At 41.8% G+C, this 24,039-nt stretch overlaps 1 protein-coding gene across 1 annotated transcript in view; it reads right to left on the bottom strand.

The window, feature by feature from the left end:
* The window catches only part of ADGRL3 (adhesion G protein-coupled receptor L3), a gene marked incomplete in the record, with an annotated part of 777,222 nt that overhangs the window by 400,062 nt on the left and 353,121 nt on the right, over positions 1 to 24,039 (bottom strand). The window contains 1 exon segment of the mRNA XM_034772562.1: positions 16,797 to 17,010. Within this exon segment, the coding sequence (XP_034628453.1) occupies positions 16,797 to 17,010 (214 nt within the window).

The raw sequence follows: 24,039 nt of genomic DNA, 5'->3' as shown, positions 1-24,039 counted from the left end.
GCTCGCATTCACATACACAATCATATAAATATAGGGCTACAGGACTAAGTATACCTCCTAAACCACCTCTGACAGGTGTTTGTCCAACATGTACTTAAAAACCTCTAGTGATGGGGATTCCACAATCTCCCTTGGAAGCCTGTTCCAATATTTAACTATGCTTAGAAAGTTCTTCCTCATATCTAACCTAAATCTACCTAACGGCAGATTAAGCTCAGTACTTCTTGTCCTTCCTTCAGTGGACACGGGCCACAACTGATCACAGTCCTCTTTATAACAACTCTTAACATTTTTGAAGACTGCTTTCCGGTCCCACCTCAGTCTTCTTTTCTGAGGACTAAACATGGCAAGTTTCTTTAACCTTCTCTCAGAGGTCAGGTTTTTTAAATCTTTTATTATTTTTATTGCTCTCTTCTGAACTGTTTTCAATTTGTCCACATCTTTCTGACTGTCTTAATGCATGCAGAACTGGACAGAGGACTCCAGCTGAGGCTTCACCAGTGCTTAACAGAGTGGGACTGCTACCTCCTGTGTCATACATACATACAACACTTTTTAGCAGCTAAATCACATTGTTGACTCACGTTCAATTTGTAACCCACTATTACCCCCAGATCCTTTCTGGCAGTATTACTATCTACCCAGTTATTCCCCATTTTGTAGTTGTATATTTGATTTGTCCTTCCTAAATGTAGAGGTTTCCACTTTTCTTTATTGATTTTCATCTTGTAGATTTCAGACCGATCCTCTAATTTGTCAAGGTCGTTCAGAATTCTAATCCTGTCCTCCAAAGTGCTAGCAACCTTTCCCAGCTTGGTGTCATCCACAAATTTTATAAGCATGTCCTCCACTCCATTATCCAAGTCATAAAGGAAAATATTGAATAGTACCAGACCCAGGACAGACCCCTGCAGGACCCCATCAGATATGTCCTCCCAGTTTGACAGTGAACCATTGATAACCACTCTGAGTACGGTTTCTCCACCAGTTGTGCCCCTACCTTACAGTGAAATTTCATCTAGATCACATTTCCTTACTTTGCTTATGAGAATGTCATGTGAGAATGTGTCAAAAGCTTTAGTAAAGCCAAGATAAATTATACCTACTGCTTCCCCCCACCCATCGATGAGGCCAGTAACCCTGTCAAAGAACAAAATTAAGTTGGTTTGGCATAACTTGCTCGTGACAAATCCATGTTGGCTATTACTTAAAACCCTGTTATCCTCTAGACACTTACAAGAGAATTATTTCATTGTTTGTTCCAATACCTTTCCAGGTATCAAAATGAGGCTGACTTGTCTGTAATTCCCCAGGTCTGCTTTTTTCCACTTTCTTTAAAAAAAAAAAAAAATAGGTACGACATTTGCCCTTCTGCCATCTTCTTTGACCTTACCCATCCTCCATGAGTTATCAAAAATAATAGTTAATGGTTCCGAGATTGCTTCAGCTAGTTTCTTAAGTACCCTATAAGCAGTCCCTGCTTGCTGACTTGAATACATCTAACTTATCTAAATATTCTTGAACCAGTTCTTTCCCTATTTTGGCTTGTGTTCCTTTCCCCTTGTTGTTAATATTAATAGTGTTCAGTATCTGGTCACCATTACCATTTTGTAGTGAAGACTGAAGAAAGATAGGCATTGAACACCTCAGCCTTTTTGATGCCATCTGTTGTTAGCTTTCCTTCTGACTAAAAACACAGAGACTTTCTCTAGCTCTTAATGTATTTATAGAACCTTTTCTTATTTCCTTTTATGTCCTTGCTAGGTGTAACTCATTTTATGCCTCCGCTTTTTGGATTTTGTTCCTATTTGCCTTCCTTTTATGTTGTACTCATCCTTAGCAATATATACACAGTGGGTTCTTTGTTATTTTTAGACAATATAAATCAATATGACTCATGTGTGCCTAGCACACAATGCTTCAGATCAATGTATTACTGACAATCAGAAATCCCACCTTAACTGCTGGGTCACGAGGGATGTGTGTTACATACACTATGGGACATTTAGGGTGGCATTCTGCCCTGGGTGACTGCAGTGGGACAAGGGAAGAGGATGCAGGCCAATCCAACGGAGGCTGCTAGGTGCTCAGAACTTCTGAAAAACCAGACCTCTTACTTCCATCTCTTAATATGGATATGAATGCCTAACTTTATTCTCTTGCTTTTGAAAACCTTAGCTGATGCTTTGGATAATAAAGCATGGATTTCAGAAACTGTGGAGAAGAATAGCTGCAGGGCTGGACTGCAATCCTCATGTTGAGTAATACCTTACCCACCACTTTCAATGACATTACCCAAGGAATGGGGTACTAGTCAGCATGGGGGAAAGGGAGCCAGGACTCGGCTACATGGGTACAACTAGGAAAATTAATTTGAATTAACAAAAGGTGTGAATTTAAAGTGGATTAATTAAATCACATTAAATCCCTGTGAGGATGCTGTTATTCAAAATTAAAGTGCCCTTTTTAGCTTAATTCAATTTGAAAGTTAATTAAACTAAACCTAGTTAAGGCTACTTTAATTCTGAATGAGGATTTTCACATAAGGGTTTAATGTGGTTTAACTAATCCACGTCAAATTCATACCTTTACTAAATTTGGATTAATTTTCCTGGATGTCCCCAAATAAACAAACGCCCTGTCTGGCCCTTAAGCTAGCACTCTGTGTTAGTTACATAGATTGCACTGGGACATTTTCCACTACAAGTAATGGTCAGAAAATCCTACTGTGCATTGGGGAGAGGGGGTCATTTAAGATACTCATCCAAACAGTTCCCAGCTCTTCAGATTTAATCTTTTTCATCCCTCATTTGCGCTTAATGGAATGCCTATTCTGTGCTTTGGCACTCATATGCTCCAAGGTAATAACAAAAATGCAGCATACCTTCTTCAGCTAGCATGCTTCAATCTCAGCAATGTTTCCCTGTGCCAAACTCTTCCTGCACAGGTATTATTTAGAAGCTGATGCTCCCAAGAAGCCTCAAACACTCAAGAGAAAATTATAACAGGAGCATCTTCCCACCATGCTCCCCCCCACCATTTTACAAGAATAAAGCTCATCCACTCATGAAACAACCCACCCCACAGAAGTCAGAGTTCCCCCATGCCAATGGCTTATCAGGCTGATGCAGTAAAGGCACACCAGTTGCACAGTCAATGGTATACAAGGGAGTGATGTGGCCGACAGGGCCGGCTCTACCATTTTTGCCGCCCCAAGCAAAAAAAAAAAAAAGAAAGACGCCCGGACTGTGCCACCCCAAGAGTGGACGGAATGCCGCCCCTTAGCATGTGCCGCCCCAGGAACGTGCTCCCTCCGCTGGTGCCTGGAGCTGGCCCTGATGGCCGACTTCACATCTGACTGCCTTTGACTGCTCTAACCCAATGGATCAGGTACCCATTTTGCAGCTGGGTGAACTGACGGTGGCCTTTCAGCATGAGATGGCGTGAGACTTGAGCCCACAATGTTCAGAATAGTAGTCAAGCACCTTGCTCACTCAGCCAGCGCAGGATAGGTTTTCAGGATGCAGGGGACATTTCTAGCCCAATCCTGACATAGTAGCATCCGAGCCCTCCCATCTGCCCCTCAAACACACATTTACATTTACCCCCAACAAACGTAGTGTTATTTCACTTATCACTGGAAGATATCTTCATGTGAAGCGATACAGCAGAAAAGGAATAGGAACACATTTTAAAAAGGAGGCACCAACTCATATCAAAATCTTCTATGGAGACTTGGCAAGACTTGGAGGCTTAATTCTCACTTCCACTACTAGAGTGTGAGCCAGGCACTCATCAGGAAACCGATTCCCCGTGGTGGACAGTCTGCTGATCTGGGTGATCTCTGCACAGTAACAGATACATACACTGTGTGATGAGAGGGATTACCTGGTTCTTTTGTTTTGAAGAGTCAGAGCTATCAGCTTCTATGGCAGCAGACATGGATAAAAGGACAAACGGAGTTTTCTCTGCTTAAATTTCAGCCAGTCCTGTGTGCGGAGTTCTTGAGTCAGCTTCAGCCCAGGGCCGACCTACAACGTGGTCTGATGTCTTTTTTGGATGGTAAAGGCCAATGGGAAAGCTAGTCTGTTCATTACTGGGGGAAATGATCAGCAGCTCTTTTCCAGGAAGGCAGGAATATAAGAATGGCCACACCCAGTCAAACCAATGGTCCTTCTAGCCCACTAACCTGACTTCCAACAGGGGCCGGTGCCAAATGCTTCAGAGGGAATGAACAGAATCGGGCAATTATGGAGTGGTCCACCCTCTGTGGTTCAGTCCCAGCATCTGGCAGTCATAGGCTTAGAGACACCCTGAGCATGGGGTTGCATCCCTGACCATCTTAGCTAACCACTGTGGAAAAAAGAACTAGGGGGCCTTCTTTATGACAGCCAAAGTAACACCGAAGGCCCCAAAATCAGGCTCTCTGACAGAGGCTCGATATACTGACTGCCCTTACAAAAGGCAGTACAGGCCAGGGCCTGAACATGACTAAGTTGTACAATTCCCTGCCAAACTCGGTCATGGGTCATCACCAGAAGAGGGAGGGGAAGGAAGCAATGTGAAAGGCCTTAGCAACATGATAACCACTTGTTAATGAAAAAAAACATAATAACTGCTTACTCATGAAACAATAGTAATGGCTTATATGAAGAAATTGCTTTGCAAAGGCCAACTTCTCCTGTAGTTCCAGCTATCTGCAAAATTAGCCAATCATATATCTTCTTTGGGCGTCCTGTGTTAACCCCCTATGCCCATAACCGTAAAACCCCGGAAAAATAATATGTACTCTGACAAGAAATACCCCCAAAGTGGTGCCAAGTAACACCCATAACGGAAACCACCAAGAGACCCCTTACCTAATATGCACCCAATTCTCGTAAAATAATAAGGAAGGTGCCAGGAATAGGGGGGGCAGGCCCCAACATTAATTTCTCGCAAATGACGTATAATTTGTACTGTGCTTGCGGTTTGATGAAATAAAGGCAGCCTGCACGCTGACCTAGGGGTGGCAGTCTTCAGACTGTTACCCCAATGCATTGGTATGTATGTCAATAAACTGGCCTCAGGCTTGAGTCTTTGAGTCAATGCGTGGATGTCTTTGACCACGACACCACCACGGATGGACCTATCCTCCATGAACTTATCTCATTCATTTTTGAACCCACTTATACTTTTGGCTTTCCACGGGTTGACTGTGCAGTATGTGAAGAAATACTTCCTTATGTTTATTCTAAACCTGCTGCCTATTCATTTCATTGGTGGCCTTGCCACTTGTATTATGTGAAGATCTCTTCCTTATTCACTTTAGCCACATCATTCATATTATAGACCTCTATCATATCATCCCTTAGTCGACTCTTTTCTAAACTGAAGAGGTCCAGTCTTGTTATCTCTCCTCATATGGAAGCTGTTCAATGTCCCTAATCATTTTTGTTGCCCTTCTCTGTACTTTTTCCAATTCTAATATATCTTTTCTGAGTGGGGCAACCAGAACTGCATGCATTATTCAAGGTGTGAGTGTACCATGGATTTATATAGTGGCATTATGACATTTTTGTTCTATTATCTATCCTTTTCCTAATGGTTCCTAACATTCTGTTACCCTTTTTGACTACTGCTGCTTTACCATTGAGCAGATGTTTACAGAGAACTATGCACAATGACTCCAAGATCTTTTTCTTGAGTGGTAACAGCTAATTTAGACCCCATCTTTTTATAGGTAGACTCAGAATGTTTTCTGATATGCATTACTTTGCATTTATTAACACTGAATTTCACCAGCCATTTTCTTGCTGAGACACCCAGTTTTGGAAGATTCCTCTAGAACTCTTAACAGTCAGCTTTGGACTTTACCATCTTTAATAATTTTGCATTGTCTGCAAACCTTGCCATTTACCCCTTTTTCCAGATCATTTATGAATATATTGAACAACACTGGTCCCAGTAGAGGTCCCTGGCATACCCATCTATTTCCTATTCCTGGGGGAATTCTGCACCACTGCACATGCAGAATTTGCATAAAATTAATGTTGTGTGCACAGAATTTCCTTTTCCTCCCCCACAGAAATGGGCTGCAGTGCTGATGGCCACCACTAGTGGCCACTGGACCTGGAATGGCCCAGCTCACAAATAGAAGACACTGCCATGGGGAGAGAACAGGAGGGTTCCTGGCAACTGCAGGTCTCAGCACGCCCTAAAGGAAGAAGGCAGGATACAGGAATCTCCGTACAAGCCCGAGACCCAGCATCAGGCTGTTTCTCCCTCTGGATCTCTGGACTTGGGGGGTTAGGGTGTGTAGGTGTCTGGGCTTGGGTGGGGCACCACCAGGTCTGGGAGGGAGGGGTGTGGGTGTCTGGACTGGGGAGGAGGGCATCCCACAGCTAGGCTCTGAAGAGGAGGGGAATTTTAAAATATTATGCGCAGAATTTTTAATTTTTTTTGGCACAGAATTTTTAATGTTTTGGCACAGAATTCCCCCAAGAGTAATTTACCTCTTTCCTCTGTGAAAAGAGACCATTTATTTCTACCCTTTGTTTCCTGTCTTTTAACCAGTTACTAATCCATGGGAAGACCGTCCCTGTTATTCCATGACTGCTTACTTTGCTTAAGAGCCTTTGGTGAGGCACCTTGTCAAAGGGTTTCTGAAAATCTAAGTACACTATATCCACTGGATTATCCTTGTCTGCATGTTTGATGACCTCCTCAAAGAATTCTAATAAATGGGTGAGGCATGATTTCCCTTCACAAAAGCTGTGTTGACTCTTCCTCAACATGTTGTGGTCATCTATGTGTCTGATAATTCTGTTCTTTACTATAGTTTTAACCAATTTGCCTGGTACTACAGTTAGGCTTACCAACCTGTAATTGCCAAGATCTCCACTGGAGCCTTTTTTACAAATCAGAGTCACATTAGCTATCCTCCAGTCCTATGGTACAGAATCTGATTTAAGCGATAGGTTACATACCACAGTTAATAGTTCTGCAATTTCATTATTGAGTTCCTTCAGAACTCTTGGGTGAATACCATCTGGAACTGCTGAATTATTACCGTTTAATGTATTATTTTGTTCTCCAACCTTCTCTATTAACACCTCATCTGGGACAGTTCCCTAGTTCTGTCACCCAAAAAGAATGGCACTGGTTTGGAAATCTCCCTCACAACCTCTGCAATGAAGACTGATGCAAAGATTCATTTAGCTTCTCTACAATAACATTGTTTTCGCTGAGTGCTGCTTTAGCACTTCAATTGTCCAGTGGCTCCACTGATTGTTTGGCAGGCTTCATGCTTCTGATGTACTTAAAGGTTTTGGGGTTTTTTTTGCTAGTTGGTCTCCAAATTCTTTTTTGGTCTAATTATAATTTTAAACTTCACTTGCTAAAGTTCATGTTCCTTTCTATGTTCTTCATTAGGATTTCACTTCACATTTGTAAAGGATGTCTTTTTGCTTCTAACCACCTTTTTTACATGGCTGTTTTTGTGGCATTTTTTGGGTCCTCTGACTGTTTAATTTATTTAGAATATACATTTAGTTTGAGCCTCTATGGTGTTTTTAAATAGCTTTCACGCAGCTTGCGGGCATTTCACCTTTGTGACTGTTCCTTTTTAATTTCCATGCAACTAGCTTCCTCATTTTTGTGTAGTTCCTCTTTTTTAGGTTAAATGCTACTGTGGTGGGTTTCTTTGTCCCCTCCCCCCACACACAGATGTTATATTTAATTGCATTGTGGTTGCTATTATAGAGCATTTCAACTATATTCACCTCTTGGACTAGATCCTGTGTGTCACTTAGGACTAAATCAAGAATTGCATCTCCCCATGTGGGTTCTAGGACTAGCTGTTCCCAGAAGCAGTCATTAATAGTGTCTAGAAATGTCATCTTTGCATCCCGTCTTGAGGTGATATGCTCCCAGGCAACATGGGGATAGTTGAAATTCCCCATTATTCTTGTGTTTTCTGGTTTTGTAGCCTCTCCCTGAGCTTTTCACAATCACCATCACCATTCTGGTGAGGTGCTCAGTTGTTTATTTCTGCTACTATACTCTTATTATTCAAGCTGGGAATTTCTATCCAGAGAGATTCTATGGTACCGATTGAATCATTTAAGATTTTACTCTAATTGACTCTGTGCTTTCTTTCACATATAGTGCCCACTCCCCCAACAGTACAACCTACTCTGTCATTCGGATATATTTTGTACCCTGATATTACCGTGTCCCACTGATTATCCTCATTCCACCAAGATTCTGTGAGACGTATTATGTCAATATGCCCAATTAATACCAGGCACTCAAGTTCATCCATCTTAGTATTTAGACTTGCAGCATTTGTATACAAGCACTTATACATGTCACTTTTTAGCTGTCTGCCTTCATGTGATGTAACTGAATGGGACTCTTTTTTGTTTCTCCTCAGTTCCCACCTGAACTGGATCAATTTCTATCTCTTGCTCTTTATTAAGATATAAAACATCCCCTTTAATAAATCCTCCCTCAGGGATGTCTTCATCCAAACCATGTGTTCCCCGGCACCTGTTGACTCTCCCCCAGCCCTTACTTTAAAAACTTCTCTACAACCTCTTCCATTTTACATGCCAGCAATCTGGCTCTGTTTTGGTTTAGGTGGAGCCCATCATTCCTGTATAGTCTCCTCCTTGCCCAAAAGGTTCCCCAGTTCCTAATAAACCTAAATCCCTCCTCCCAACACCTTAGTCTCATCCACGCAGTGAGATCCTGCAGTTCTGCTTGTCCAACTGGTCCTGTGCATGAAACTGGAGGCATTCCAAAAAATGGAGGTCCTGGACTTTAATCTCTCACTTAGCAGCCTAAATTTGTCCTCCAGGATCTCTCTCTTGTATCTTTCCCTATCTCATTGATACCTAAATGTACCACGACCACAGACTCCTTCCCAGCACTGCACATAAGTCTATCTGGATGTCTTGAGAGGTCTGCAGCCTTCACACCATAAGCAATTCATCATGAGGTTCTCCCGATCATAACAATTCCAACTATCTACATTTCTAATAATCAAATCCCTCTTTACTATTACCTGTCTCTTCCTAACAACAGAAGTCCTCTCCCCAGGAGGAGTATACTCAGTGCAAGAGGATACCATGACATCATTTGCAAGGAAGGTCGCAACTATGGGATTGTTTACCTGCACTCCTGCCTGATGTTCTCCTTCCCCAAGATTTTCATACTCCTCAACAGCCAGAGACTGTCTGACTGCCGGTGGAACTGCTCTACTGCATCTCTAACAGTCTCATCTATGTACCTTTCTGTCTCCCTTAGCTCTTCCAGTTCAGCCACTCTGGTCCCAAGAGCCCATACTCGTTCTCAGAGGACCATGAATTGCTTGCACCAAATGCACACGTATGCCACCTGACCACATGGTAATCACACATGCTGCATGTGGTGTGATAAATTGGATAACCCCCACTCTGCTGCTGAACTGCTGCCTGTGTTATTTTTACTCAGGCAGGGGTTGGTTCATTTGTTCTTTGTGGTTTGGGTTTTTGCTGTTGTTTTGGAATGTAGTAGCTTCTTGCAAAGAAACAACAGTTGAGCGCTTACTCCGCAATCTGTCTTTGGTATAGCCAATCCCGCGAATAATCCCTTCTTTTGTCTCTCATTTCAGGGGAATGATCACTGAGATGGTAGAAGAGGCCACTCCAACACTACCTCAAGTCCTTATGCTTTTTGGATCTCTATCAACTTGTTTCCAGACCTGGCTCAGAGATTGAGCTGGATTATGGGCGAGAGCTAGCTGGCTAAGGCTCAATTAAGAGAAGACCGAAGGAATGCTGTCAAGCTGGAGAATGCAATAGTTAGAGTTGGAAGAGATGACACCAGGTCCCTCAAAAGGGGGAGCTTTGTCTGACATTTATTACTCAGGATTACAGCCTGGGTGTCACGTCGGATCCTTTTTTATTCCTAGACATTCAGGCAACAGCAGTAGCCAAGCTCACTTCTTTTCCATCTGTGCTTCTCGAGAAGGCTGAGAGCTTTCCTTTTGGAAGTGCACCGTGTCAGCTGTTTGTGCCTTCATCACATTAAAACCAGATCATGGCAAAGAGTTGTGCATGGGGGTGGTAACACGTTAAAAGCAGTCAGGAAAGTCAGGCAGTGCATGGCTGGCTTGCTTATTAAGCTGGGAACTTTCATCTGCACTGGCAACTAGAGCAGTCTCGGGTATTATTTTTTATATATATAAAGCTTCACATGGGTAGGAACCTAATTGCAGTACTTTAAAAACCACCCCCTCTACATATCTGTTACCATGGCAGCTGCAAACAGCGGACGTGCTCAGGCTGACAGCCTGGTACTTGCTCTCTTCCTTGCTGAGAGTATTTTTCTGATGTGCTGGAGGGTTGGAAAGGGCATGATGATTTGGAAGTTTCATGCATATTGCTCCATTAGAACTGTCTATGGATTTTTTTTTTAATTACAACATACAGATTGCTAAAGCTTGGGACAGAGACTCCTCAAATAAATACTTTGTGCCTTGTTTTAAAGTGTCTTTCTGCAAGACACAAATAACAGACTAACCAGAATTCTGGTAAGGTTTTGTTTGAGGTTCAAAGATCAGAATCAGGGCAGTGTGAATCTCAATATTCTCTATTCTCTCTTGGGTAAAATCTACAATTTCTGCCAATTACGGGAAATGCTGCAGTTATCAATAATAATAGTTTGCCTATCTATCCTGTCTTCCATCTGTGGATCATACACAGCTGTGTAAGCACCAGTGCATTAAGTCTTACAACATCCCTGTGATAGAAATCTGCAACAACATTCTGTTTTGTTTTCTGAGAAATGTGTCATTAATTGTGTAGAGCATGACACAACTGTGCTACAACTTAGCTGAAGTCTTCTAATTCAATCCTAGTGGAAGCGTGATCTTTTCTTTAAGGCATAAAACAAGGTGAGTGGTGATCTGTGTCCCTTCCACACACTTCCCATGGGACCTAGGGAACATCACTTGATTCAAAGGTGTCAACGGGGCACCCCAAAACAGAGGCATTCCAAATTAGTAGCCACTTTTGCAAATTGTTGGCCTTAAGCTCACTGCACATCAGTTCCCCCTGTACAATAAGGTAACAATCCTCTTCTATTGCATAAGGGGAGCTTAGTTCATTATTTTCATAGATTCCAAGGCCAGAAGTCTGACCTCCTGTAGAACACAGGGCAAAAAACTTCCCCGAAGTAATTCCTCTTAGAACAGATCTTTTATAAGTGGTCATCGAGACAAAGGAGAATCCACCAGGACCCTTGGTAAGTTGTACCAAGAGCTGGAAAAGTGTTTTTAAATTCTCAGACAGAACGTGCCGCAAAATGCACATTGTTAGCATCATCATCGTCATCATCATCACATTATTTTTAGACTGTGATTTTTTTTTTCACAGAAACCAACCAAAACATATTAACAATCAAGTCTTCAGGAGATGGTAAATCTCAGCCATGTCTTTCTGGCTGCGTCAGACAGCTTCCTCGTTATCTACCCATGCTATAAGGCAATGAGTGCCCTCAACTCCTTCAGGCGACAGGGTGAATTGAGGGCACCCCACATCTTGTAGAATCAGACTCTATACTACAGCCAGATGTTGTGCCTGGAAGTCAATGCGACTTGTCTCTTACTCCAGGCCTGTATCCCACATACCTCCTGGGTGTGGTATTCTGTCCCATCAGGAAGGGAGGAAGGAGAAGAGAGAGACTGACACACACACACACACACACACACACACACACACACACACACACACACACACACACACACACACACACACACACACACACACACACACACACACACACACACACACACACACACTCACTCACTCACTCACTCTACAGCCTTAGCTAAGAGCCATATGGCTTTTAGCTCATGAGGTAGAGGCTCATGCACTAAGCTCCAGAGGCCACAGGTTCGATTCTGCCCACGGACAACTGTTGTCTGTCAGTGTTACACAGTCACTGGGGCACTACCAGCACTGTAACCAGAGGAAAGAGTGATAGCACGAGCCACAGAAATGAGTCAAAAATCCAGGAATAACCTACTTCAAACAACTATTCCACTGCTGGACATCTGGGAGCTACCAACTATGCCTCCTAGGTGGTTTTTAGAAATAGTTCTGATAGCTCCCCATCCCTCTCTGCACAGCTCATGTAGGAACCAGAGAGAACTGTACTCAGGGTGCAGTCCCTTTGGTACCCTAAATACTCCCCTGGGGCACCACAAAAAGGTGCAGCGGGGCAGAGGACAGGTGGCTGGCCACTCCATGCAGAATAGACACCGCAGTTTCTGCACTACTCGGTGCAGCAAGCAGCTCCGGGAGGCACTGTGCCGGCACAGAACAGGAGGCCCATAGTGTTTCCGCTGGGGCTGGGTGCCTTTGCACTGCACCCAGTACAGGGCTGCACTAGCGAGATGCTCTCTAGCCGCTAGCCGTTATTTTCATATCCTCAGTGGTGCTGCTGACAAACATTCTCAATCAGCACGTAAACCCACTGGCACGTGATAGCACAACCCGGAGGAGAAGTCCCACAATAGGATCCCGTGCAAGCCTGTCCCTTTGCAAACAGGGCTCTTTGCAATGTAGGGAAGAGAAGAGCGCTCTCAGATAATGGTTATCAATATGCTGGGCCACCAGAAGGCATAAGCAGTTTTGTTTTGATTCTAAAAACAGCTGTGCAAGCCTATGAACGCTTCCCCCTTGATCCTTAGTTCCACCTATTGGTATGGTCTGGTTATAACCCAATCCCCTCCTTCCCCCCCCAACCGCACATGGCAGTTCAAATGGAGGAGGATCCCAGCGGCCCTGATATTTTGAGAAAAGAGGAAAATATTGAGCTTACCTTTAAAGTTAAAACAAATCAATATTTCTCTGTATTTTCTTCACTTTACTGCTCCTCCTCCTCCTCCTCCCCCTCCCTTTGACTAAAACACACAAGGTCAAAGCCCAATAGAAAGGCTACCACAAGTGAATTGATTTGTTTAAAATTAAGCATTAAAATACAGTGAGGAAAACCCCACCATATATATATTTTGAAAAACCCTAGAATGAGCATTTCCTTGGCATTCCCTTCTTTCCATTGGCTTTGGCCCAGCAATATACTTAGACAGTCTGTGGTTCGGTAGCCCCTCTCTATTTGGCAAAGCACTTAGGAACACCCTTAACATTAAGCATGTGCTTCAGTGCTTTGCTGAACAAGGACAGACTTTGCACATGCTTAAATGCTTTACTGAATTGGTGCCGTAAGCATGTGTGTGACTTCAAGTATCCAAACAGCCTTATTGACTTCAATGGGGGCTACTCGCATCCTGAAGGTTAAGCACATGCTTAGATGCATTGCTGGATCTGGGCTCTTACAGGGACAAAGCACCCAAAGGGGAAACTCAAGAGAAACAAATCAAAGGAGTTTTCTGCCTTCTTTTTTTTTTTAATCATTTGCAATGTTAATGCCACAAAGTCAAAGACTTTTTTTTAAATGAAAATGTGACACAGCTTTTTCCAATTCTGCCTAACTCTTCCCAACTGCTTGGATGGATGATATGTTAATTTTGTGGCACAGTTGCTGGAGGGAGAACAGTACAATCTCCCATGGTACACTGCACTCCATTTATAATGGACACGGTTTGAATTCAATCATTTGTTATAGTCCTCAGAAAGTCATTTCTCCAAAGCAAACATTCTATGAAATACAATTTTCTCTAATTATACCAGACAAACTTCAATCCAAAATGGACTTTCTGAGCTTTTATGGGCATCTGCTGCTTTAATGCTGGAAGGAAGAGCTGGCAAGTGTAGAAACAGAATGGAGAGGCCACAGAGATTTAATTTCCTATAAAATAGCTCCCCACAAGCTGTTTAAACTTTCCTTAGCTAGACCAATACTCTGAAGATTTTTGAGATTTGTACTGCAACACTTCCAATAAGCGCTGCTTGTGTTCTCACTGCCCAGGAGATTCCACGAACACGCCCGCAGAGTTATGGTGTTCCCTTCCCAAATAACCCCATGTTTCCAGCTACAAAATTAATTTAAATAAACAGAGAAGAAAGGAACAGACTCACTTGGATGGTTTTTGAGTGTTTTTTAATATCTACCATACATCTGATCACTCACATGCTGTTTCACACACTTACACTTCTGTCACACACACTTCCTTGCTTTCACAACCAACCCACAGAAATAACGTAATACATATGAAATTGGGCACACAGAGCTGCTGATTAAGAATTGACTACAGTCATAAAGCTACTAGCAAACCTACAGTGGGACTGTGTATTTATTAATTCAGTACTTAATTGACATGTGAATGAGAGGTGTGTGTCATGTGTGTTGATTTCCTTTTCACTCGCAGACTGCATTGCACAGGATTCATTGTCAGGAGGAATTTGGTTTCCAGTCCTTTTGTTATTATTATTGTTGTTAATATTATTATTACTAGTAAAGCCAAACTCATGGAATTAAAATCTGCATTCATTTGTGAATCCAGCATAAAAACTGCTGAACCGATGAATTTGGCACTTGGGGCACTGATCATAAGCAATAATCTATCAACATATAGATGCTTTTTAGGACAAAATGGCATTTCCCATTCTGTAAGCTCCTCTGGTGCAAACGACTCTTCTCCGAGGTTCAGCTGTAAACATAGAATCAGACTACCAGGGCTGGAAGGGACCTCAGGAGGTCATCTAGTCCAACCCTCTGCTCAAAGCAGGACCAATCCCCAAACATGTATTCTGAGCTGAAAACTGGTAGACTGGGAATGTGTTAGTTCTGTCATATAATGGTTTCCTTTTAACACTGTTTCAGCTGTTTGAATTAATGGAGATTTAAAAAAAAAATGGTATAAAAATGCCAACCATTTTTTCTGCTCCCACAATGAAAACTATGTTTCAGTTATTTTTGTGGAATTCAGAGGTGGCTAGTTAATACTGTGACTTTGCACTTCTTGACAAAAAAAGTCCATTACAATTGTCCAACAGTTCAAATGGAATAAGTGGCTATGCTTTATTGAGTCTCCCATTGTCTTCAATGGGCTTTGGCCAGATCCCATGGACATTGTTATTTAGTAGGATTCCCTGTATCCATTTTACCTTTCCCACTCTAACCAAAGTACCCTACCTATAATGGCCACATCATCACCTGCACTATTGAGAAGGATAGAGGATCAGCACAAGTCTTCTGCTAACCCAACGAGTTTTTGCTAAGCAACTTGGATCAGGTGGAGGCAACAAGAGCTAGAGATTAGTCATCAAAATAGGGGTTTCTTAAAGCCCACAGACATACCATATCTTACAAAATCCTGGCACTGACTCTCATGGCTAACACTTCATTCAGATTTGCAGCATGCTGGGCAGCCACTAGGCCTTCTTCATATATTTTTGGGAAAAGGCTGGCACATGGTGGACACCACCAGATACCAAAAAATATTGCTTCTGGCCCTACCGGGGCAGAACGTTTTTTTGTATTTTGCCTGCACTCAATGGATTAACGGCTTTTATTTTAAGCCATTAATGTCCTCAACAAAAGAATTATCATAACTCCACTACAATCCCACCACAACCAAGCAACCAGCTGCTTTGATGTTGTTGCCATTGCTCTTTATTTTAAGGAGAAATGTAATGAACAAATTCCCACAGATAGCCGCAACAAAAATCTGCACTTAAGGATTTGATTTAAACACACAGAAATTCTGAGTCAAAAAGGCTTACTTTCCACATGCAACAAAAGTTGTCAAGAGAGACCACTCCATTGGTATTTTCAACTTTATACTCCCAATGTTGAACCATTCTAAGTAAAGCTAAAACAAATACCACATTAATGTGTCAAATACAACTGAAAACTACTTTTTTTCCATGCGGCTTCATTCAGTGGAAGAGAAGGGCAGAAGTGTATTACACTACACCAAAACATAACATTACCTTAATCATTAAGGGCTACATAAATGTTGTCATGACTTCAATGAGCATACTTTGCCTAAGTTGATATTGTTAATACCACACAATGCTGATTTTATTATTTCTTAATCAATAATAAACTGTATTTAATAATTCTGTGTGTAGTTACAAAGGGAAACACACTGAATGTGATTAACTGAACAGGAACAAGAGTTTGTGAATCCTTCGCAAACATTTTGAGTGCCAGAAAATATCCTGAAATATTTAGCAGTTAACAATTGCTTTTCACAACCATGTTGGATTACATTTTTGAACCCAGGTCCTGCAAATAAACTCCATGTAGGTGGACACCTCCCAGTGAAATGGCACAAACTCAGGATTGGCACTTAAAGCTTAGCTGATACAGTACACATGACTCCTATCATAGAAAGGTTTCCATAAAAGCATAAATCAAGTCATCTTGCATGGGATTTTAGCTTCTGTATATAATGACCATGGCAAACTGCGAGTAATCAACAGCGTGTATTGCTTAAATCAGCTTTACAACCTTCTATTTGACAACAGCACAAGAAAAGGGAAAGGAGCACAAGAGAAAAGGATTTCTGTTAGATAATAAATGCCTCAATATTCAGGCATTTGGGACACAAGATCAAGGCACAGGAAGAGACAGAATCAGAGTGACCTACCAATAGTCACAAATATTAGCTATAGCATGTCTCTTTTGATCCTAGCATACTATGGAATGTGCTCATTTCACAGCCTATGACCATTACACAGTACCCACACACACAAACTCCTAGTACCTGTATAATCTCATGCAAACACACAGCAATGCATATATATGTACTGGATTAAATCAAACATCCAACAAGCAAAGAATGTTAAATACCATACCTTTGAGTCATAATCTTATAGGCATCTGGCAGATAACAGCGGATATTCTCCATCTGAGCAGGATCAGAGTCACAGATTTTATCATCGGTCCTACCATAGTTGGCACTTTCAATCATGATGACATCTGTTCCCGGGCAGCGAAGTTCTATTGGATAGCTCTCACAGGACAGTTCCCGTCGGACCACGGCCATAGGAACGGGGGCACGACTGAAAGCTAGAGAGGATAAAACAAAGCATTTATCTTCAGCGTGGAGAATAGGATTAAGAGCAGGAACACTGCCTTTTTGATTGTTTTTGTACTGTATAGTAAGACCTTTTCTAAAGGGTTTGGCACTAGGTGATACCTGTACTTTACTACCCTTGCAGTGTGGCTAGAGCACTGGACAGGGACTGAGGAGACCTGGGTGCTATTCCTTACTCTACCACGGAACTGCTGGGTGACCATGGACAAGTCACTTCATCACTCTGTACCTCAGTTTCCCCACCTGTAAAAAGGGGATGATGAAACTGACCTCCTTTGTAAGTACTTTGAGGTCTACTGATTGAAAAGTGCTACAAAAGAGCTAGATATATTATTTCCTTCAGTATTACACCATGGGGACATTCTGTTTTGTTTTTAAACAAATAGTCTTCACAAGTTACAAGAACTTTAAGCATAACATTATTTTATTATTGTGTTCTATGTGAAAAGCTTCACACAGTTACCAAGTTCCATGTCTCTTTATTGCTCTTGATTAAGTGGGGAAATTATCTTTTGGATGAGGCTTTAAACAGCAGGGTTCTGTGTGCTCTGTCTCTCTTGCGTGGCACTCGTTGTGAGGGAACATGGCTTTGCCAGTGTCCATAGATAACATTTCCCTGATGACCTCCCTCAGTTCTCTCAGTGGCTTCAATGGAAGCAGAGTTAGGCCAATGCTGAGTACTTTTCAAAATCCCACCCACCAAGCACTCAAAAAAAGCCCTGGAACTGCGTCTGTGTATACCTGAATTTTGCCCAGGTCCTTCAAATGTTCCTAGAAATCTGAGTAATTTTTATATGTGGATAACTATGAAATGTATGGGAATGCGATCTGTGGTATACTTCATCTTTGATCCTGGTCTACTGGGATACATCACATGATACACTCTTTGCGTCAAGGCACACTGAATTTCTCCTGTGTTCTTGATCTGAGTTTCTCCTATATGATCAGGAGCCTGCTTAGCAGAAGCCCTTTCTTCTGGCTTTAATCAGTAAGAGCAGTGTCCTCCTATCCAGCCAGGGAAAATATATTTTCTTCCTGTCCTCACCCCGGTGTCTGAGTGACTGACAGGAGAGGGATAGCTCAGTGGTTTGAGCATTGGGCTGCTAAACCCAGGGTTGTGAGTTCAATCCTTGAGGGGGCCACTTAGGGAACTGGGGTAAAAATCTGTCTGGGGATTGGTCCTGCTTTGAGCAGGGGGTTGGACTAGATGACCTCCTGAGGTCCCTTCTAACCCTCATATTCTATGACTGGCAAGCAGCATCCCAGGATATTACATTCATTTCTGTATAGTGTTCTATCAGTGCACACTACCTTGTCATTCATTTGTACTCTGGCTCCAGTAAATATATTCTGGCATTAAGACGCTGGTAAGGATTACCCTGAGATCAGAGTTCTGTTGTTGTATCAGAGCTGTGGTCTAATCCTTGTGAACTCCTGCAAGAGGGCTGTGCACTCCTTCTCTAATTACCTTAGTATTAGTCATGTTTTAGCTCATAAAATAAATGTATCCCAGTTTTACACAAAGAACAGTCTTTCCCAGAGATCAGAACTCTATTGTTTTCTTGATGTCTCTGTTGCACCAATGGTTACCCAACCCTCCAGGATTGTCCTGGAGACTCCAGGAATTCAAAATTAATCTTTCATTAAAGATTATGTCATGTGATGGCAACTCTAGTTTCACCAGAGACTTCAACTCAACCATAGAGGGCAGGGGGGATGGGGAACCATGTTTGCTGAAATTTGAACATGTTGGAACATCAGTGCCTGCCAACCCAGATGGTTTTCACACACAAGAAACTTGCAACTCCATTTTAAAGTACATTTGGAAGGGTTTGCAGAGCTCCAATTGCAAAGATACAAGGTCTGAAAGTTCACCCTGTTTTGTGGAACATTGGGCTAAAAAGTGGTCAGGGAAGTATTCTTGTTTGCACATATTTTCTTTGGTATTGGCCCCTCTTAAAGGCAGCCAGCTTTTGGGGAAGAGCTGTGCGAGTTCTCACTGAAGCAATTTTTATACCTATCACTGACTTTTTGAGCAGAATGGTGGATTTTAGCACAGAGATAGGGCCGACTTTATTCCCTCCTAGTGCCAAGTCCTCAGAGAACTCTTATTAGCTGCCAGAGACAGTGGCAAGATGAAGAGTCCAACCAATGTCTGCTGGTTTGGCTGAGTTTTGGAGCTCTGTTTTTTGGCTGGCTCCTCTGGCAATCTGGATTTTCTCTCAGGGCAGACAGTAGCCATCTGTGTTTTACACATAATGAAGAGGAAGCTTGCACTGAAGAGGGACTTTTTGGTCATTGTTTGCCCTACTTTGGGGGTTTGGGGCACATACATGGACTTCAGTGGCTTTAGAGGCATGGTCTAAGTATCTCTGACACCCCTGTCGCCACCTCGTTATACATGAGCTCTAAATCAAATACTTTCCGAAGTAGGTTTCTGCTTTTGATTTCTATACTTGATCTGCGTTGTTGGGTTGTTTTATTTATTTAAACAAATCTATGCTGTTAAATTAAATTGGAGTTCAAAATGAAGCGGCTAGAGAATACCAAATTTAAACAAACAGAAATTAACCAATCTGGTGTTCACATGTACACATCTGACACATTTGTCAAATGGCAAACTTGAGCATATATTGTTGAACCTCATTCATATCACAACTGGTGTAAATTGAAGATGGGGAGTTGTTATTAATAATATGGTTTTGTTAGAATATATGTTTAACTGAGGGATTTCAGTCTGACCCTATTGCTCCAACCTCAAATTGACGCTATAGAAGTTGACTCTACAGACAGTAACAGTTCAATATTTGGGGCTCATGATACTGCAGAATTTGATTTTGCAATTACTGTGAATGTATAGAGGATTAATAAAAGCAGTATGCGTGTTTTTCAATGAGGTGTGAGAGTACATTTCAGTTTCTTACCTCTATTGTAAGATACAGAAGGAAGATGGAGTCTGTACGGCATTGATCTGCTGAACACTCAAAGTTAATCCCCAAATATAGCGCTTCCAAAGAAACATCTATCGTTTACTTCCCATTAAGGGACAACAATAGCGCACACTGCCCTAGCACATGTTGTGCCAGACTCAAACATGACCAGACATTATTTATAATGTCCTGGAAAACAGTATTCTGACATAGGCTACTCAAACAATAACTTCCCAGGGACATGAGTGCTGGTCCTCAAAAAGACAACATTAACATAGAGATACCACATGTGCTGTGCGACTATAGTTATGTTCTAGGTCTAGCGTGAGGACATATCTAAGGCACCATAGATAATTATTTCCTCTCTCTATTGGAAAGAAAACGTATGTATCTCAGATACCACAGTGTGATTACCAAAGGCTACTGTCTATGTTTTATGGAAACCACTATTAATCACCCTTTCCGGCTTCCTCCAAATATTAGTGTAGCCCATATCACGTTCATCTTTCATGATGGCTGCAGTAAATATTTCAAGTGTTTGATATTTTGAGGTCCTTTTAAGCAAATCTATTATTATTATTTAATGTTTTGGTCCTATATAATAACCTCCCTTAAGCAATTCCCCTTGATTTCTCTATGAATTGCAAAGATTTCTGCTATGAAATCACATATGTCAAAATCCAAACATGAAGGATAACACTCATTACCAGCATCCCATAGTTTGATTTATAGAAATGCTTTTTCTTTAAAAAAAGCTGTCTATCCATATACTATAGGCTCCTTTGATATAACTTTAAAAATATCCCCTCAGAGTGCAGCAGTAGTTAGTACAACCTACCACCAGTGAGCCGGGCAATTTCAAACCAATGCCTCCCCCACCCGCTTTTGAATAATCTCCCATCTTTACAATCTCCATCTCACACACAGATCCTTATTGAGGCTCCTAAATAAGTGACCTGATTGTCCATTCGTGGGGCAGACAGAAGTGGGGAGCATTCAGGGGCACACATCACCTGAGCGGGGTAAAGTGCTTTATTTCAGACAAAATCAGGAATGACACAGACTCAACATGACTCCTGGATGTTGTGAGAACTTCCAAAGACTCTGAAATGCCTCCTGCCACACTGATTTTCAAAATAGATCAATACCCAACGGCTCCTATTGAAATCAAGCGCCTTATTCAGGTATTCAGATCAAGTGCCTTATTCAGGAGCCTAAATCCAGATGCGGGAATCACTTATTTTCTAAAATCTTGACCTAAAGGATATGAGGTGCGAAAATCAAGGGTAAGAGGCTAGTGTCTCTCCACATCCAAATGTTAGAACTGTCCTATTATCCATCCTCTGTTTAATTTCAGTTACCTTGCTTATTGGCTAGTACTCAGTAAGAACAGCAGCAGGGTGTTTTACTCAACACCGCTGAAGGCAGATGTGGTGACAATTTTACTTTTGTAACGACATCCAGGACAACCTACGATGGAACCTCATGCTGCTGAAATTACGCAGGGCCAAGCAGTAACTGAGGGTGAGATGGTAACAGGTAATGACAGGATTTATCTAGGCAATACAGAATTTCTTCTTCTTTGTTAATTTCTAGAGTTGGAAAATTAAACAAGTCATCAAAATCTTTCGCTTTCCTCCTGACCCCTTCACTTTTGACCTCAAAACATAATTGCCCCTTGTCATGCCTGCAGGGCATCGGCTTGTAGTTATTACTGCTGCACTTCATCAAATGTTAAAATATCCTTTAAATTACATGTATTCTCGGTTGCTACAGACTTGCTGAGCTTCATTACAGTTAGAAGCATGATGGCAGCAGATGTACTTTCAAAGAAATTGTGGGTTGATGTTTTTAATTAGAATTCATGTGTAATTTCCCCTGAAAAACATTGCAGCCAGATTTTCAGAGTGCATTTTACGTGCACATGTTGGGACAATGATGCAGAAAAATGCACATGCAAAGAATAATTATTTTCAGTAATTCTATGCAGGTAACAATATGGGAACTGCCCAGTTAAATAACTTACTGCTCCCAAATTCAGGTGCAATGCATCATTTCCCCCCCTACAAATTCAGGGAAATGTTTTTGTGTTTGCAATTTCTCACTAGCCAACAGCCCCATATTAGGTCTTGATTCAGAAAAAAAAAAATCTATTCAGGAAGCCTGCTTAAGTATGTGCTTAACTTTAAATCACTGAAGTCATTGGGTCTTAAGCACTTACTTAAAGTTAAGCATAGGCTTAAGTGCTTTACTACATTGAGGCCTTGTTTAGAATACTTGGCTCTTTCTGTTTAAAACAAAGTATTACTAGTGCCCTAATTTGCAGTATATAAACATACATCTAAATGCTTCTTTTTCCCCTCTGGCCTTTGTCATCAAGAAGAATATTAGTGGAAAGTGAAAATTCATTTAAAGACTATTACTGCAAATGTTTATTTAACTGAAAAGGATTCTTCCCTTTCCAAATCCCCTTTAATTACTCACACATATTAATTCTGGTTTGTCAAACCTCTTTCTCTGAAATGCTTGTTATTTCAGAGTGGCTGAAAAACTAACTCATGACTGCAATATGAGGATAGAAATCACTCTCTTTTTCTCACTACCCAGACTGAAAATATTTAATAGTTAGGAATTGTGCATCCTTTTCTGCTTATGTTACTGCTGTGGGGTAGGGGGAAAAAAAACAACAACACTGTTCCCAGAACAGGAAAGGGTTAAAGATCCCAGGCTGATACTGGCCTGCCTCTGACGCACCTGCCAGCAATATCATTATTAGGGTGTGGAATTGCTGTATAAAGGCCATGATTCACCATGGCATTAGTCTAATTTAACACTGGTGTGGTTCCACTGTAGGAGCTGCGCTGGCATAAAACCAGAGTAACAAAGTAGTAAATCAGGCCCCTACATTTATCTTTAACTCTAGTAGCTCGCAAGATAAAGGCTGATAGAAGCTCGTAGATATTCAAGTCGAAGTCTGTAATGAGATAGTGATCTGAAGGATGTATTTCCAAAGTCTGTTGTCTCCGGAGCCACCAGGGCTACGAATGAACGTTGTATACCACTGGGATGCAGTGAATGTGCACTAGGGGAGGTTGGATGGTCCTGTGGTGAAGGCACTTGATTTCAGCATTGCCATTATGTCAGCCCCCCACAAATCATGAGATTGGCTTAAAAATCACGAGGTTAGAAAACCAAAAGGGTTTTATTTACTATCTGATTTCTGACCCTTTGTGTTTCACTCAGGTGATATTTTCGGGCTTTTCGGGGCTAGAAATGTTGGGTTTATTTTTTATTGACACCGAGATTGTCACCTAATCACTTGCCTCCAGGAGCCTGGGATTTAAGTAAAGCACCAAACAGCAGAAACTCGGGGTAAAACTGCAAGATTCAGCAAGGAGATCTAGGTTTGATTCCCACTCTATCTCAGGCTTCCTGGATGATCTTGGATAAGTCAATTCATCTCCCTGTGCCTTAGTTCCTTTCTGTAAAATGGAAATAATAATACTTCCTTTTTCCTTCCCTTTGCTTGCCTTGTCTATTTAGGTCCTGACTCAGGAAAGCTCTTAAGCACATGTTTACATCTATCCCTTTTCAGAAAATTACTTCAATGGGACATAAGCAGCTCATGATTAAAGGTAAACGTGCTTATATGCTTTCCTGAATCAGGCCCTGAGATAGTAAGAAGAAGAAGAACTTACAATGTATATATACATCAACCAGCACAACAGGGCCCTGATCTCAGGGAGATCTGGCAGGTGCTATTGTAATATAAATAATGGTACTAAAAGGGTTCAAAGTGTGTTCATGGGACAACAGAACTTAGAGTTGTCATTGGCTCCTCAGATATCAGAATTTTGTCCAGGAGCATCTGTGTGCACTGGTGCCATGCCCTGGACTTGGGACCAGTGCGATTTTCAGTCCCAGCTGTTACTGGAATGTAAATCATGTGAAACTCAGCTAGTGTTTCTGTGCCCTGCTAAAATGGACCCAGGCTGCTTCCCTGTTAGCGTCAAACCACCATGTTCTGTTCTCAGTAATTGAGCAGCAGTAGTACGAGGTGATATTGGCTTT

Source organism: Trachemys scripta, chromosome 5, assembly GCF_013100865.1.
Source record: "Trachemys scripta elegans isolate TJP31775 chromosome 5, CAS_Tse_1.0, whole genome shotgun sequence".
Lineage (NCBI taxonomy): Eukaryota > Metazoa > Chordata > Testudines > Emydidae > Trachemys > Trachemys scripta.
The sequence above is the reverse complement of the archived record's forward strand: the minus strand, read 5'-3'. Positions and strand labels throughout refer to the sequence as shown.